An 18,742-nucleotide genomic window follows, 5' to 3' on the forward strand; every position below is an offset into this window, starting at 1 on the left:
CACAGGTGATGCCGGAGAACCCGGACAGACACTCGCATATGAAGCCATCCAGGATGTTGTGGCAGCGACCGGCGTTCCTGCAGGGGCTGCTGGCACAGCGGTTCCTCTGGACTTCGCAGTGCCGACCCACAAAGCCCGGCTGGCAGGAACACTGGAAGCCCCAGGCCACCGCCTAGCAGCCAGGTTATTTCAGTTACTGAGGCCGTGGATGCCCTAGTTCACTGCACAGCGGATTAACACTGGAGATGGAGCTACTGAAGCAGGGGTGGTTCGAAAACCTATTCCTCAGAAGACGATCTCACGATTTAGACAGTGTTTTTGCACGGTAGGGAAACATTTATAAACAAAGCGAGGTCAAAAACTCAGGAGACAGAAAACCAAAAAGGACTCTCACACTAAAAAGGAAAAACTGAACAGAGAAGAAAATATTCATGGCGATGGACAATCATTGGCTCCCATAGGCCATCAGAAGACATACCAGAGCACGACCTAACACGACCTCTGGGAGGGGGAACACGAGCCCGCCACATGAGACAAGTTTCCTTCATAGTGAGTTCTTTATGAGCTTTCCATGTTCCTCACTGAATACACGAAAATAACTTTTAGTTTGAGCGATCTGATTGGACAAAGGTAAGTTCCAACAGCCAATGAGATTTAAGCGTGGAAGGCGACCGCAATGCAGCCACACAAGGTGACCAGGAATGTCATAGAGTAGAGTATCATCGAGTATTTTGTTGGTTGTCCTCTCCCTTTTGGAGGCGTTATCAGTTCCAGCAGAGCGTGCATGGGGGTATAACGCGGCGTGGGATGTATGGTGGCCTGCAGGCTGCTCCTCTGTGATCATGTACTGACAGCGATGCAACACGTCCGGGACTTAGCTTCAAATCTGCTGCATCGCACGCCTTCCCCCCAGGCCTCGCTTGGTTAACGGCACCCAATATCCCTGCTTCAGAAATGGAAGAGCCTCTCGAGTAATGATCGCCGACGATCAAAGAGGCGACATGTGTTTTGGAAAAAAGGAACATTGTGCGTCTAATTTGATGTGAAGAGTTAAGCTTCATTCTAAATTCCAGCTATGTTGAACATGACTGCGGCTTTGTGATGACTTTGTGAACCCGTGTGAGCCCGGCAAATGGAGCGCATCGTCTGGATTCTTTGTAGACATCAAGAACCGTATCGGTTTGCCCCAAAGTATTGATCAAATATTGATGCGGTATTGATGAAAAATAACAAATACTGATGAAATAAGAATAGCAGTGAGCCCAGCGTTGAATCTCACCTTGCACGTCCCTCTGTTCTGACACAGTCCATGGCAGCTGCTGACATCTGAAATAGAGCGAGACACAGCGCCAGCGTTAGCACCGGGTCGGATCCTCCATCCACGGCATGGGACAACGGGGGGGTCATGCACACGGCAACATGCAGCGACACAGGAGTACAACGAGACAAACAAATGCAAATCCCAGGATTCTGTGCCAGGGCGAAACCGGGCATGCAGGTTCCGACGCGCAGGCAAAGTGATGCTCCTGGTGGAATGCGCATGCAGTGCAGCCAGGCAGAAGATGAGAGTCTGGGTTCCAGGACTTCTCACTAGAAGAATCGCCACAGAGGAATGCAGCGGAGAAACCACAGCCTGGAAAACGGTTCGATAGAAACTAGCGGCCGGGCCAGCGTGCAGCAGGTAGAACCGCCCTCACGGGGCCAGGCAACACCAGTGGGAAGTGGAAAGAAGTTCAACCTCTGCAGGTCAGAGGTCAGCAGAGGACATGGGATACCAGCGGCTAAAGACGGGCGCTGATTTCCCAACAAGATACTAACTGATGTCACAGTTTCGTCCCGCCCATCCATGAAAGCAGATGCAGTGATACCCGCCAATCACGTTTTTGCAAGAATAAGCATTGGAACAGGGCTTCCCCGCACACTCATCAACATCTGCAAAGTGAAGGTGAGAGTGACAGAGAGAGAGAGATCGAGAGAGAGCTTAGAACCTGCCAACGAGCCCCAACACCCGGCACAGCATCACGGTGGACACAGAAATCCAGACAAGTACAGTGTCCAAATGTCTCTGGTTTCTAGCAGGAGAGGCTTGAACATCCAGTCCACTTTTTATTTCCCGGCACTGCCCCAATCCCCCCCACCCGTCCCGACAGCGCTCCATCTTAATTTCTCCGTGGCATTCCCCGCAGGCCGTTCCGGGGCATTCCAAGTGGTCAGTTTCAGAGGCGACGGCCGCAGGGCCGGCGGTGCCGCGTCGCTCCACTTAAAGCCGCCCGCTGCATTAGTGCTCCCTGGAGGAGGCAGCACCTGTCGGTCTGCTGAAACCCGAGCCCCCCAAGCCCTCCGCCCGGACCACCAAACCACCCTGCCGCCACACGGTCATACCACTAACCCCCCGCAGGTACTGAAAGGGGAACGAGCCCTGGAAAAACGAGAGAAGTACGAGGGTCTAGTCTGGTTCTGTAAACAAAAGCTCCAGTGGGTTTGGTCTGCAGAGAAAAGAACTTTGACCATTAGCTGATCACTTAAAGTATTATACAAACAACTGAACAAAGCTAAAGCATAAACCGGCAGTTTGGACTCCACAACAAGTCTGCTACGACTGCTATGTCTAAATCAGATGACCAGACAACAGAGCCCCTGGGGGTCCCCGGACCCCATGCTGAGAACCATGCACTATAATGACCGTAACAAACAATACAGCTTAAAAGCTATTAAAAGAGCTTGTTTTGATAAATTTTAATGCAAAATTAACATTTTGGTTTCAACCAAACAGTCTCCACTTACTACTGGACCAGTTGAATATTTTGGCACATCCGTAAGAATAACACCCCCCGGTCCCGGCCTGACCGCAGCGTACATACCTCCCCCTCTTAACGCCCCGTCTGGGGCCAAATATATCCCTCCCGGCAGGGGTATGGGGTATGTTTGGTGCTGGGGACAGCAGTTGCCGGGCGGGAGATTATTTTTACATTTACTCAAGTCACCTGGCTCCAGTTGCACACGCCACCGGCCGAGCCTCGCCATCCCGCCGACACACACACGCACATGTACACGCACACACACACACTAGCGCAGTGATATTACACCTAGAAACACGGCAGCGTAAACAAACAACCAGAGGTATGGCGGTGAGGGCTGGAATCCCTGGAATGGATTCAGCCACGGCACCGTCACACGGAGCAGGGAGTGCGACGCCGCACGGCTCCGCAGTAAAAGACACAGGTACAGGGACGTACATCTGACAAAACCACACAAAGGAACTTTTCTTTGCTCCGCTGCACCATATTTCATGAACAGAAGATGCGTAGGAAAAAGTCTAAAACTCAAGTCATTTAGTAAGGTGTTAGTTCCACACAAACAGCATCCAGGCATCTATTCATGACACCAAAACAGGATTATTTCCAATACTGTACTTTTAGTGTTTGAATCAAGCTGTTAACACCAAACCCTTCAGTTGATCATCGTCATAGATAGACACTCTGTCCCAGTGTCCCCAAAACAAACTGATTCCAAGATCCATATCAAACAAGTCAGATGTTAAAGAAAAGCCACTTGTTTTTCTGCTGTCACAGATATGAGCAGGTTAAGGTCTCGAATGGAGGAATAAAACAGATTTATTATCACTCATGAGGCTCTAATGAGCCCTGCAGTAAGTCTCAGTCCGCACTCGGCATCAGCCATACTCAAAGTTCACGTGGCGGAATAAGAAGTTCAAAAACAGTTAGTTCCTGGATATGAATGTGTGGTGTTATTCGTACCCAGCTGGCAGGTCTTGCCGGTCCACTGGGGAGGACAGATGCATTCGAAGCCGTTCTCCACGTCGATGCAGGTTCCTCCCTGAGCGCACGGGCTGGAGGCGCACTCATCAGTGTCTGGAACCCAAACGGGACGCGTCAAAATAAAAGCCTCTTCAGGAGCTCTTACTTTGGTGAGAGAACCTGGTACTGTGCTGGTATCGATGGAATTGTATGAAGAGCATCGAGTGTGGAAGCTGCTCTGTGGAGCTCAAGGCCATTTTGACTCAACACAAACGGCCAAATTTGGCTCATGGCCAACTATCTTGTGTGGTCTGGTTGCCTTGTCGTCCACCAACGCTGCTTAAAAATCCATCAATCTATCTAAAGACCTCACTCAGCAGAATTGTTGAGACCGATTTGGCAACCACTTGTTAAAAAGATTGTATCCAGCCCTGCTGTCAGTGAGCCGCCAATAGACTTAGTTTTCCTGTTCTTATTATTATATTTTTCATAAGTTAGACACAGATGTTTGCAGTTTGAAGCAGGACATGATCTTTGGTTCAGTATGGTCCTAAGTGGGCGTGTCATGATCATGTCCTGAGTGGGCGTGTCATGATCAGGTCCTAAGTGGGCGTGTCATAACCAGGTCCTAAGTGGGCGTGTCATGACCAGGTCCTAAGTGGGCGTGTCATGATCAGGTCCTAAGTGGGCGTGTCATGATCAGGTCCTAAGTGGGCGTGTCATAACCAGGTCCTAAGTGGGCGTGTCATGACCAGGTCCTAAGTGGGCGTGTCATGATCATGTCCTGAGTGGGCGTGTCATGATCAGGTCCTAAGTGGGCGTGTCATAACCAGGTCCTAAGTGGGCGTGTCATGATCAGGTCCTAAGTGGGCGTGTCATGACCAGGTCCTAAGTGGGCGTGTCATGATCAGGTCCTAAGTGGGCATGTCACAACCAGGTCCTAAGTGGGCGTGTCATGATCAGGTCCTAAGTGGGCGTGTCACGACCAGGTCCTAAGTGGGCGTGTCATGATCAGGTCCTAAGTGGGCGTGTCACGATCAGGTCCTAAGTGGGCGTGTCATGATCAGCTCCTAAGTGGGCGTGTCACGACCAGGTCCTAAGTGGGCGTGTCATGATCAGGTCCTAAGTGGGCGTGTCACGATCAGGTCCTAAGTGGGCGTGTCATGACCAGGTCCTAAGTGGGCGTGTCATGATCAGGTGCTAAGTGGGTGTGTCATGATCAGGTCCTAAGTGGTCGTGTCATAACCAGGTCCTAAGTGGGCGTGTCATGATCAGGTCCTAAGTGGGCATGTCATGATCAGGTGCTAAGTGGGTGTGTCATGATCAGGTCCTAAGTGGTCGTGTCATAACCAGGTCCTAAGTGGGCGTGTCATGATCAGGTCCTAAGTGGGTGTGTCATGACCAGGTCCTAAGTGGGCGTGTCATGAGCAGGTCCAAAGTGGGCGTGTCATGATCAGGTCCTAAGTGGGCATGTCATGATCAGGTCCTAAGTGGGCGTGTCATGACCAGGTCCTAAGTGGGCGTGTCATGAGCAGGTCCAAAGTGGGCGTGTCATGGTCAGGACCTAAGTAGGCGGAGCTTGTTTGGAAGGTCTCACCTTTAGCGCAGGTGGGACCAGACCACCCGGCAGGACAGTGACACTCGAACCCGGTGGGAACCTCGTGACACGTTCCCCCATTAGCGCACGGATCGGACATACAGGCATGTTCAGCTGGAGGGGGAGAGAGGGAGCAAAGTGAATAATGGGGAAAGTCAATGTGTCGACACAAAAAATAAACACAAAAGAAAGGAACGCAGTCGCCTCCCCACAGGGGTGTGTTGGACCCCCCCGCCCCCCCGGGGTGAGTCTGCCTCCCCCACTCACCGATCTGGCAGTTCTTCCCGGAGTACCCGTCAGGACAGGAGCACTGGTACTCGTCGGGCTCCGTGTTCATGCAGGTTCCCCCGTTCTGACACGGGCGGTTGGTGCCGCAGTAGTTCAGGTCTGGACATGGAAACGGGGTCAAAATGTTGAGATAATGATAGATTTGGACGAGTGCCGCGCAATGGGGGCAACCGCGAGTACGTTCGGCAACCACAATTGCCCGATTCTGTGGCGGCTTCAGGTTTTAAAAGTCGGCAATTTCCTGTTCAATCACTAATTTGTGACGGAACTCAGACCCTGATCTCAACCTGTGGTTCCCTTGTGACTTGCCGAGTTTGGTTTCAGGAAAATCTGACCAAAGCTAAAACAGAAACAATAACAACTGCATGTACAATAGGATCATTTTATTTTGTTTATCAGTCCTGACCTCGGTCGCAGAGTATGCCTCCCCAGTTCTTCTCACACATGCACTCCCAGGGTTGGCTGCAGGTGCCGTGCACGCAGCCCGGGTACAGGAGGCACTCGTCGCAGAGCGGACCCTGCCAGCCGTAGCCACACCTGGGGGGGACAGTGGGATGGGATCATCAACCTACAGCTCCACAACTTAAAGAACCAAAAGAAAGATGAAAAGCCGTCGTATTCGGAAACCAGCAGCGGTGGGTTCCATGCCCAAAGAGCCGCTCATCAGGCTGGGGCGTCAGGACGCGTGTTTCCATGGCAACCAGCCGTGGATGTGGTAAATAAATCACAGGAAACAAAGGAAGCTCTTCATCCGGTCACTGGACGAAAATGTAATAATATTAAAAGGGATGTGAGGAAGGACGCTGCCGAGTGCACGCCTCAGCACCCTGCGTCTTATTTTACCACCCGGGACGTGTGTGTGTGTGTGTGTTTGTGTGTGTGTGTGTGTGTGTGTGTGTGTGTGTGTTTTGTGCACATGGTTCCATGCGCAGATGGGATGTACTTTCTCCTCTGCAGGTTTTTTTCAGACACGCGTTCTTGTGTAATTTGTTGTTGTCTGGTTGTGTTCGGTTCGCTCCGAGCCAACTGTGCTGCAACGCTCCCATAGTGAAGGCTCCTGTAAATAAACCAAACCATTTTGGGTTTTTTCTATTCATGGACGATTGTTTTAGGGGACTTTTTTGGATCCAGGACTGTGTGTTTGATCATCATTATTTATTTTTTCATTATCATGATTATTATTATTATTATTATTATTATTATTATTATTATTCATTCATTTATCTATTTTTATCTCATTTAAAATTTCATTAAAATATATTTTCAATTTTAATTATTTTTTAATCCCAATCTTACAGACTTGTGCATAAAATGTATATAAATATGTATATATATTTTTTTTTTTACAAATTAATGCTGTCTGGAAATTAATCACACAAAAAACTACTTGTGAAAACATGTTCTTCATATAATGATGTTTTCTTGAGACTGGCAACGGTTCCTTCTTGGAGCTCCCCAGCACGCCTGGCATCTGACCTCCGCTCTCTTCAATGAAGCTGGGGGCCAAGGCCGAGGCTGAAACAGAGGGCCGGGTCGCAGCATCGAGGACCCCCCCACACCCCTCCGGGGCCCACTGGGATGGGGGACGGGCGGGCGGGGAGGAGGGGTCCGGTGAGGGGTTAGCTAATCTGTTGGTTTACTGCAACACGCTGGTATTCCAGTGCCGCCCCTGCCGCTAACCTTGTCCCACCTGTCTTGTCATTTCTCTGCAGGGGCTATTTTTGGATATGCGCCCCCCCTCCGACCCCTACGGCACCACCACCACCCAAAACCACCACAGCACCACCCCACTACAGTACGACCCACCCAAGCCTCAACCCACTCACACATGCACTTTTAAATGGACGCCGACCAAGCCCTGCAGTGGTCCAGACCCGGAGGTACCAGTCTGGACTCACGTCGGGTTTGGACTTTAATTCCACGACACGTTTACGAAACACAAACACAAACATCAGGGTTTGCAGGAAGCGTCCAGGAATAGAGCGCCGCTCCAGAATAGAACGTCTTATTTATAAGTGCGTCTTCTTCTGGCGGCACGGAGGAAGGCTTGTGTAACGGGCTGCAGAGCCGAGCAGACGCCGCGGGAACGAAACTAAAAAGTCGAAACACGTCCAAGAAGCTCGGGCGCGGCTCCAGGGGAAGGCTCCGGACTCTGACTTTCTTGAAAGCGTGGGTTTCGCCCGGCGACGCAGACAGACAGCGCGTCTGACACGTGACGCGTGTTGGATTGCCTCCAAACCGTCACTTTCATCCCCGATGCGGTGCGGCGTCCGCGCCACACGGGACCCGGCGCAGCGTCGTGCCGCGTGGGCGGCCGCCACGGACCGGGCCGGGCCGGCGCTGGCGGAGCGAGGGGTGGTCGGAGCTGAGGGCGAGCGAGAGGGAGAGGGAGGGGGAGGGGGTGGAAGGATGGATGGAAGGAGGGAGGCTGTGGTTTGCCCACAGCTCCAGTGGTGTGGTATTAACCGCATCGTTGCCCCGATGAAAATTCTTCTTCCCGTCAATGGAGGGACGGGGGGGGGGCAGGAGCCCAAAATAGGAACCCTCCCCCACCCGCACCACCCGCCCCCTCCGGCCTGTCCCCGCCCGGGGGCGCTGCAGGGAGTACTGAAAACATAACACTAGTGCCGTTGTACCTAAAACAAAGGTCTACTGGTACTGGTTACTGATTTTAGGATGTTTGGTCGTTTGTTTTGTGCCGATGTGGTTTATTGAGAAAATATATATTTACTGTGCATACATTTTTTTTTTTTACAAACGATTTTGATCTATTTTATTATTTTTTTATTTTTGGTATTCTCACATTTTATTCTATGTTCTATTTTTATGACTCCATTGGTAATTATTAATTAGGAATCCATCCAAATGAGTTTACTAAAAGCATGAAGTAAGAGTAGATCCATCACAATTCCTAAATATTCACCTAATCAGAATTACCGCAGCTGATCACACTTCTACTAAGACATCAATGTAATCATTTCGGGTTTTGGGCCTCGAACCCAAGCCCAGGATGGAGTTGGCCTGTTGCCGTGGTTACCCGGCGAAGCGTAGGATGTAGCGCGCCGTGTGGAGGAAGGCTGGAAACACACACCTCACATCTTTCTTTTTACACTCTCTCCTCTTCTCACTTTATCCTTCTCACGTATCCCACTCCATCTGAATTCTAGAATTCTCTCGCTCTATCTTTTATATTAGCTTTCGTTCTCACCCCTCTCTTCCGTTCATCTTTCTTTCTTTATTTTCAGCCTCCCTCCCCTTCCTCCCTCCCCTCCCTCCCTCCCTCCCTCCCTCCCTCCGACTCAGCTGAAGCTCCTCAACTCGTGTTCGGGCACATTCCAGGGTGTTTCCTCTTTCCATCCTCCGGCCTTCTCCAAATGTCAGCTCTTCTTTCCTTCACACGAGGGATGCACCGATTGGGAAATTCTGGGCCAAAACCGATAGCGACGTACCCCTGAATGCAGCATCACTTACAGTTTTCCGAGTTTCTTTGAACGCAGCATCACTCTCTACATGGAGCCGCGGAGCGCCGTGTCGTCATCTTCTTAAAACCGATGGCGGATGGCGTCGTTCTCTCAGATGGATAAAAATATTAAAATAAAAAATGCTAAACTGAGTCGCCAAAAATACTTTGGCGTCAATGCACCTGGGGGCCCGAGTAGAGTCTACGTGGGGGAAACGCGTCGCCACTGCCATCGGTGAATCATCTTATTTGCAGATCGGTGGATGGCGGTCGACATGTTGGTGCGTAACCACTTTATACAAAATATTTCCCAAATCCAACCTTTCCCAGGTCCTACGATACGGCTGACAGTGTCTTTTCCTCCTCCGTCGTGTTCGGGACCGTTCGCAGGTCACGTATCTGAACCCCAATTAAACCAGGAAACCTCCCCCAGGGAGGGTGGACCTTCTGAGTGTCGGCGTACTGGACAGGACTGTGTGTGTGTGTGTGTGTGTGTGTGATATTAAAGGGGGTTTTTCACAGCGACCGCATATTCGTACCATTTCCGGCAAAAGTTCAAAACGTAATTTTGTAACGGCACCAAGCGACAAAGCCCCTCCACCTCCAAACGTTCACTTCATTCATCTCTACGTTCACTCTCATCCTCCATGACCCACGCTTTGTTTAGCGCCGGTTGCCACGGTGACGCCGGTGCGCGACCTCAAGTTACGCAGGAGGTGAAAGGGGTCGGAGGTGCCCTTTAGCCGAACAGGTGGAGGCTCCATCCGTCAAACTGAGAGAAGAGGGAAGACGGACTCACTTGCACTCCCCCGGCAGGCTGCAGCTCCCGTGCTCAAGGCTGCATCCCTGCTTGCAGATGGCTGCAGGGGCAACACACACACACAACACAGGTTAGTGAACATGCAGAGCTGAGACCGTTGCTCCTTTTGCAGATTGTCAGAGTAGCTGGGTTGTCCTTCAGTCAGGGAACTCTTCATTTGTTCCTCACTAACTCACTGAAATAACGATTAAAGCCCATTAAATAAACATACTGGATCAAAACAAATGTAGTTTTATCTTGTCTTTTATCGTACGACGCTCACCCATTGCCATTTTCGGATGACACAGGAAAACTCTGTTGTTGTTGTTTTTTATTGAAACCTTATTTTTTGATCATTTTGGATTCAACCCAAGTAATTGACATCAGAATCCTTTAAACTGATTAATTATTGAGAGAATCGCTGCCGCCCACTAAGGCTGCAGATATTACTCTATAATCACATTTCAATTTGTATGCTTTATTATTTTTAATATTCTAATTTATTCAAATTTTAATGCTCAGATTGAGTACAGACGCAGCTCCGATCACAGCGATCGTTTCTCCAAACAAAGCAAATAAAAACTCCAGGAGTATTTAGAGTTTCCTGCTGATGCCGAGCACGGTGCAGATCGCTCCTAAAAAAGCTCCGCCGACCAGGTAACACACCGTTACCGGGAATGTTTGGCTCCAATGTGCGTTCACTGCGCAACAAACTGGATGAGGCATTGGGTATCGTCCTCACCGGTGTTGCAGTCCAGTCTGGTCCATCCCTCCATGCAGCTGCGGTTTCCAAACTGGTCGCACACGTAGTGGCCGAAGTAGTCATTCCGGGGCCGGCAGACCTTGTTGCACTTGTTGCCGTAGTAGTCGTCATCGCAGCGCACGCGGACTCGGTACTGGAAGGCGGCGGTGGAGCCCTGGTGCTGCACCGGCTTCTGCTCCTCCCCCGGGTAGAGCATCCCTCTGTGGATGCTGCGCTCGATCAGAAGCTCCTCATCTGGATGGAGAGACGGGACAGAACACACGTCACGCAGACTGGGAGATGCTCCCTGTATGACCCGCAGCCTTCAAGTGGCTTATTATTACAGAGGATCATCGTCACTCAGTTGTAAAAATGATTCGAATCGGGCAACCGCTTTGTCAGTCACGGCGACCAAGAGCGGATGCCTGGTCGCCACACGACTTATCAACTACTTCTCGTGTCGGGCTATGAGCTTATTAGTTAATATTAGTTTTAATAATTTTCTTCAAAAAGCTTTTTCTTTTCATTTAAGATACTCCTACAAAATCGACTTAAATGTATTTGGCATAGAAAGAATCAACCAATTACATTTTGGGAGAAAGGCATCATAAAAGGATGATGGTAGCCCCTACTTTAATAGCTATTTAACTCATTCAACAACAAGGACTTGCATGGAAGTGGAATGAAAACTCTGGTCATTATTCAGTAGTTTCATGTGGCTGTAACGACGTCCATTTAAAAACCAAAGAACCTTGCACTGCATTTACACAGCGCTCTGCAAACCACCACCACCACCACTCTAAGCACTTTGCAGCTAATGCCTCTCATTCACCCACTCTCACCCACACACTCACACACTCTCACACACTCACACACACTCACAAACACACTCACACACACACTCTCACACACTCTCACACACTCTTACACACACACTCTCACACACACTCTCACACACACTCTCACACACTCTCACACACTCTCACACACTCTTACACACACACTCTCACACACACTCTCACACACACTCTCACACACTCTCACACACTCTCACACACTCTCACACACTCTCACACTCACACACACTCTCACACACTCTCACACACTCTCACACACTCACACACACTCTCACACACACTCTCACACACACTCCCACACTCTCACACACACAGTGGCAGTGAAGCGTCTTGCTCAAGGACACTTCAGTGCTGTTAGCGTTAAGGATTGGTACCAGCACCGGCCCCTGGACGACCCTCGGAGGCAGTGGGACACAGGGAAGCTCAAGCCCCATTATACCTGTTATAACCACGGAGCCACCTCCGTCAGCTCAGCTAAAAAGCGTACGGTCAAAGAAAGCAGAAAAATATTCCCAACGTGTTGTCGGGATGGACGCCAACTTCCGAAGTACAAGTTAAACCAAACAGGTTTGTGGGACACGGAGAGAACCCACAACTGAAATGCTTTTTCTTTCCCGGTTTTCCTGCTCTTTCTGGCCCAGCCCTCCTCCCCCCTCCGCCTCCCCTCTCAGGATATCCCAGAGCCAGGCCGGAAATAATTGGGCTCAGAGAACAGACGGGACAGGGCGACATAGGAAAGACCCTTTAGCCTGTTCTCAAGCTGCCCGGCCGTCACGACCCAGCATGCTCTGCTCTGGGGGGGGGGGTGACCGGACCCCGCCACCCGCTGGCTCGGGCGTCGCCGTAGACACCTTGGAGAATCAACACAGATCGCGTTTGGGCGTTTCATTCTGTTTGTTGCTCGTTGGGCACGTGGCTCCAAGCGTGTCCAGCGTTCCCCAATCAGCAGGTGAGCAGCAGACGTAGAGAAAGGGGAGGACACGGTGGCAGAACCCCCCCATAGCCCGACGCCTGCACGGAAAGACGTTATCGTCATTAGCGGGGAATCGCCCCGCCAAGCCCCGACGGAAGAAGCCGGGAGGCGGGACAGAGCCTCAAACATCCCAATATCTTGGGGATGACTGTTGGTGCTTTCATAAGAGATTAACACACTGGAAGCAGTCGTTAGTCATGTGGATTTCGTGAGCAGGGATTAGAACATCGAGCGCAGGATGTGGAGCTGAGAAAAAGTCAACACGGGACGAAGCCCAACGAGCCCCAACGAACCTGCCGAACCTGAGTCGCCCCACGCGGCGAGACCGGGTGGAGTTGTGGGTGTCCCGGAAAGTACCGAACCATCAAGCTTAATTACCTCGTTGGAATAGCCGGCATGTCTGGAGAAAAAAGCCTGAAAATAAAACACAACGACAAAATAACAAGAGGCTTCCGCAAACACAACCACAGCGTGATCCGCAGCGAGGCTCCGCGCCGGAGGAAGGGTTGCAAAGGAGCCGTTGTTAAAAAACACAGATTCCCGACCCGAGGGACCGCCAATGCCGACCAAACAACCCCCACAGACACCCAACAAAAACACTTTGGGAAGGAAGTGTTTGTCACCATGGCGATGTCTTACTAATAAGTTTATCTCCGTTTTTAAGGAGAGAGAGAGAGAGAGAGAGAGAGAGGATCCTAGTAACTGGGTTCGGGTGGTCCACATTTAGGCAGCCGCACTGGGAGAGCACACCGCCACGGATTTTAGTCCCACACGCACGCACGCACACACACACACACACACACACACACACACACACACACACACACACACACACACACACACACACACACACACACACACACACACACACACTGTTCATCTTCAGCAATTAGATATAAAAATATGGACCAATCATGAGCTCCCTCCATCCTCTCGCAGTCTGTTGTTACTGGGGAGAGGAGAGAGAGAGAGGGAGGGAGAGAGAGAGAGAGAGAGAGAGAGAGAGAGAGAGAGAGAGAGAGAGAGAGAGAGAGAGAGGGAGAGAGGAAGAGAGAGAGAGGGAGAGAGAGGAAGAGAGAGGGAGGGAGAGAGAGGAAGAGAGAGGACAGAAGAGGGGGCATCGTGAACACTTGACCAAGTCGCGGGACTGTATTGTGTTGTGTTGGAGTGTGTGTCTTTGCAAGCTGGTTCATTTGGGGGGAGTAGACGACCTGCGACACGTCACTGGAGTGTTCTGGTTGCGTTTGCATGAATGTTGCTCTGCACTGGAGGAGGAATTGACCGTTTTTTCTACCTTACGTCTCAATGCAGTGGTCCAAGGCATTGGTCCCTCCCCCTTCAAGGAACAGGATTTTCAAAATGATTACATTATTTTTACATTTGCGTATATTACCATCATTGCGGTAGCCCTGCATGTGCGATGCTGCCGACTTCTGGACCGTCCAAATGTCCAATGTGTCAACATCCAATAAACTACTTTCATTGCTGCATCGGAACCGTGTTGTTTTTTGCACCGTTCTACCTTCCCGTTGGAAACCGCCAGCTGACAACAACCCTGAGACACGGCCAAACTTTGAAAGAGAGACAAAACTTTACTTTGCAGCCGTCACCGACGGCAGAAACGACACCACCACCTCCGTCCTTCAGCGAAGAAGAGCGACCAAACTGATCTGACGACACAAAGTCAAGAGGCTTTGGACTGTTTTGGCCCCTTTTGAATTTCTCATCCCAGACCGTGTGAAATATCAAATATCAATACGGTGTTGATTTCTTCAACTTGTCGCTGCGACTACTGCGAGCCTTTCATCCCGAGCCCGGGCTGTTCCACCGCCTTGAGGACGCCTCGGGACCACAGCCGTGATCAACTTCACCTCAAACATCTCTTCTTTTCAAACGTCTCTCCGGGCGGTGCAGCGCTCCTCCACCCTTTAGTCGGTGGGCGTCAACTGCTGTCATACACAAATCCGCGCAATGAGACTGATTTCACAAAAGTTTTGGAAAAGGAGCTGAAGAAACTTGCCGCCGCGACTTCAGAGAAGCTCAGCTCCCGCTTTCCCAGAATGCAACACTGCAGCTCCCAGCTATACTGATGTCATGCAGAGGAACAGGTATTAAACCTTTCACAGGGTTTGGACCAGACGGGTGGGGTTGATCGATGGACCGGCAGTTAGGGCGGTTGTTAGCTGGTAATCATACTGAATTATAGTAAATTGTTCACGGAAGAGTTATTCACAGAACACACATTGAGGTAGCCTGGTTCCACGCTCTTTTCGGTGAGGTCTTTACAGGTCCCTGTCCCCAGGGGTCCCCACGGTCCCTATAGCTCCCCAGGTCTCTATAGGTCCCTATCACGGGAGGGATCGGCCTTTCGCAGCAAGCGTTTTGAATCTGCCTTCACACTATCTAGGATCTATCTATCAAGGTCTATCTTGAGGTTTTCGGCCCAAAAATATCGTGATATTTGGTTTTGTCAACATTGCTCAGCCATAAAACAAACACTTTCCCTTGACACCATTGAGATATAATCCTGCCGCTGGAATACGACACCGACGTCGTAAAAGAGGCTGAGAACGACGGTCTCCACGGGTTCCCTCCACGTGGTGTTTTTTATTTTATTTGATCAGATATTATCGTGATATCAGACATCAAGTGCAGTGTGAATCCACGCAGGCAGCATCCGGTCCTCGCTCACTTTTCCCTCCCTGCGTCTGCGTCTGCGCTCTCTCTGCGCTGGCGGGGGCTTCCTCCAGGACAAATTGTTCCTTCCTGAGCCCCTTGGAAGCCGTAATGAGGGGGCATGAAAATAACCCTGCAGGACGACCGGCCACAGCTTCCTGAGCCCCAGTTCAGAAACCAGCAAGACATCAGGAATACCGGTACAGACGCAGGCGGCTGATTGGCCGATCGGGAAAAAAAAAACGGTAAAAAACGGCGGCAGGAGGAAACCTTCAACCGCGTTTGTGCAGAACCGAGCTGGAAAGACGGAACGATGGCGTTTGGTGCAGCTCGATGGCTCGGTGCGTGAGGAGCGGATGGGCAGGAAAGAGTGGATACTGAGGAGGAAGGAGGGATCCCGGCTGACAGGGAGAAGGAAAACAGAGTGAGAGAGTGGGAGGGAGGAGTGTTGGAGGAGGGAGCGGCCAGGCTGTCGTCCACTTCCACGCAGAACAACACGCTGAGCAGATCTGGACCGCTTCCCACCCCATCCTCACATTTATGCCTCGTACGGACCACACCGGCCCTGACACCTCAGCTCAGATATTGGAAATATTGGGTCAAAGGTCATAGAGTGATTGTAAATGTAAATATTTCCACCAAGCAGTAAGAAAAGCTGAACAATCAAAAAGAAAAATCTTCGATCTTTGAGGTTTATTTTACTTAGTTATCAGTTATTTAGACCGTGGCCTTGAACACCACAAAGCCTTGGCATCGACACTCCATCTCCTGCCAGTGCCATTAGGATGATACAACAAACCAGTGGTTGTCAACCAGTGGGTTCTGGTCCAAACCTGGCTCCCAAGTGCATCTCAAGTGGACCGGAAGCCTCCAAGTCCCTATCATAATGTTATTTTGATGCCTAACCTGATACCTGATGTCCACTGCTGTTTGCAAATACATTGAAAAGAAGAAGAATCTTTATTGGTCACATGACAACACATGCATATACACACACACACACACACAGACACACACACACACACACACACACGCTTTTTGGGTGGTGGCCAGTGAAATGGTTCCTCTGCATTTGAACCATCCTGGCTTGTCCTTCCTCCTGGGGGGCAGCCAGGAGCAGTGGGCAGCGTTCGTCGACGCCCGGGGACCTGGTACCAGGTGTCCATCGCTGGTCAGACCATGATGTGTGCATGTTTTTGGTGGGGGTCCTTACTGATGGTAGGTGGAGGAAACCCCATGTGAGCATGGGGAGAACATGCAAACTCCACACAGAAAGGCTCCTGTTTGGGAGATAACCCGCCAGAGCACAGTGCCAACAGTGCCCCAGGCGGGAATCGAACCCAGGACCTTCTTGCAGTGAGGCACCAATGCAAAAACACTGACCTTGACGTATTTTCTTTGTTTTTCAAATATTTAAATGTCCGTTGTCCTAGGCTTACACCAACCCATGTTGTCACATTCCTTTGTACGTGTATATTTATCAAACCCTCAAGTTGCATTCTGTTGTTTGGGATACACAGACCATGTTCGGCAGCAGCAGTTGCCGTTTCCCTCTGGGGCTTATTGCAGCGTCGGAATGTGTCCGGACTGGGAACCAGTGGAAAATCCTTGGACAGAGCGCGGCTGATCTGGGATTAGCGGCGAGTGAGCGGTGAGTGTTAGCGATGCAGAGAACACCACGAGGTCATTCGCTGACAAGGAGGCAAAAGATCCAAAACACCGGCCACCATCGCTGGTGTCACCTCCTGCCGGGTGTTTCTGCGAGGCTTCAGGACCCCAACTCGAGGCTCAAGCTGGTCAATTTCAAACCCATATATAGACTATCAGACTATATAGATCAATAGACTACAGATGATGTCCCTGTAATACTTGGATCAAAGACTTTATGAAAAAATGGACGTGGCATCTGCAGTGTTTGAAGGCTCGAGTTAGGGTTGACGCTCGCTCCCGTCTTGGCAGGATGGAGCCAGAACTCCCAAATTTGGGCAGGGGGGCGGAGTTTTGGTGTCCTGAGGTGGGCGAAGTCAAAGCACCAGACAGTCGGAGGAAGGGAGAAACGCGCCCACCTTGCTCCAGCACCACCAAGAGTCCTGTCCATCAAGGCGACTACGGCCCAAAATAAACCTCCCTTTAAGCCTTAAACCCAACAGCCAATGTTGCTTGCAAATGCAATTATCACAGGGTAACAATAGCCTGTTTTGAACCTACATATAAACCTATTTATACGTATCTGCTAAATCTTTAACAAAACCTTTTACACTGCAAAGCTGTGGAGCTGTTTCAGAGCCTCCATGTTCATGTTATCTGGGCTCCTTGTCAGAGGCTTGGAAAGACGGAGAGATGGAGCAGACAACCACACAAATAGACGGGTAGATAAGTCTGTCAGTCGGCTCAAGTCAAGTTTATTTATAAAGCCGCTCTGTTGTCGTTTTTCTGAGCGAGGTTTGGGGTGGAGGAACAGAGGCTGGTTGGGTAGAAACCAGGAGAAACAGGTGGATTGGCAGGTGAGATGGGAGGAGGGAAGGTGGGCATCTTACCGTTGCTGTTGTGTGTGCTGTTGTCCCAGTGCCAGGCGCTGACGATCAGCGTGAACGCCCTCTGCAGGAGAGAAGGACGGAGGTCAGAGGTCATTTCCAGACACACAAACACATTTTGTCCAGTAATAAACCAAGGAAGAATTGATTCCATCCACCTCCTGAACCCAAATCCAGGAGTGGAGTGCGGCGGCACGGGAGTGGAGTTCTCACTAATGCCCAAATTTATGCGGAAAAATAAAAAAGTACTTTATTGAGCACAAACAGGCTTCCTGACCCTCACAAATCAGGTTGTGAGGTTGCTTCAGATTCCTGTCGAGATAAAATGATAATAAACAGAGATAGCGAGAAGGAATGAGTGAAATCACAAACCACCGTCGTTAAAAGTGATTCAAGGTGTTTGTACGACACCAGAATGAAAGTCAATCAAACAAGTTCTGAACATGAATGAACAAGGCGGTTGTGGTAGAACTGAACCCGTCAAAGGTCTCTCTCCCAAATGATGGAGGAGGTGCACACCACACACACACACACACACACAGACACACACACACACACACTCTTGTGTGTGTCTGTTGTTTCTCTCCATTTACTTCTTTTACACCCCCCCCCCCCTACAGTTTTGGGTTAGGTTGGAAGTGAATGAGTGACGGAGTGAAGGAGTGAAGGAGTGAAGGATCGAAGGAGTGAAGCAGTGTGGGAACTGACTCTGGTTCCCACACTGCTGCTGTCACTGATTATCTGCTTCAGCACCTCAGGCTCCAAATGAAAAACAGAGGAACAACGGCTCGAAACGCACCACACTACAAACCTGTACACTAATCGACACACCTGTACACTAAACTACACACCTGTACACCACACTACAAAGCTGTACACCAAACTACAAACCTGTACACCAAAATATACACCTGTACACCAACCTACACAACTGTACACCAAACTACACACCTGTGCACCACACTACACACCAGTGCACCACACTACACACCGGCACCACCCTACACACCTGTAAACCACACTACACACCTGTGCACCAAACTACACACCTGTCACCA

General features: G+C 50.4%; 1 protein-coding gene across 1 annotated transcript in view; it reads right to left on the bottom strand.

Moving 5' to 3' along the window:
- LOC307238947 (protein jagged-2-like) overlaps window positions 1–18,742 on the bottom strand; it is a 53,907-nt gene that overhangs the window by 14,515 nt on the left and 20,650 nt on the right. The window contains exons 3-12 of the mRNA XM_080012104.1: window positions 17,688–17,748; window positions 10,645–10,899; window positions 9,903–9,963; window positions 6,050–6,180; window positions 5,623–5,742; window positions 5,356–5,469; window positions 3,759–3,872; window positions 1,819–1,932; window positions 1,280–1,326; window positions 1–172 (exon numbers count right to left, since the gene is read on the bottom strand). The exon at window positions 1–172 is cut by the window's left edge and continues 2 nt beyond it. Coding sequence (XP_079868230.1) covers window positions 1–172; window positions 1,280–1,326; window positions 1,819–1,932; window positions 3,759–3,872; window positions 5,356–5,469; window positions 5,623–5,742; window positions 6,050–6,180; window positions 9,903–9,963; window positions 10,645–10,899; window positions 17,688–17,748 — 1,189 coding nt within the window. The remainder of the gene's footprint in view (window positions 173–1,279; window positions 1,327–1,818; window positions 1,933–3,758; window positions 3,873–5,355; window positions 5,470–5,622; window positions 5,743–6,049; window positions 6,181–9,902; window positions 9,964–10,644; window positions 10,900–17,687; window positions 17,749–18,742) is intronic.

Source organism: Zeus faber, assembly GCF_960531495.2.
Source record: "Zeus faber genome assembly, chromosome: 13".
Taxonomy (NCBI): Eukaryota; Metazoa; Chordata; class Actinopteri; order Zeiformes; family Zeidae; genus Zeus; species Zeus faber.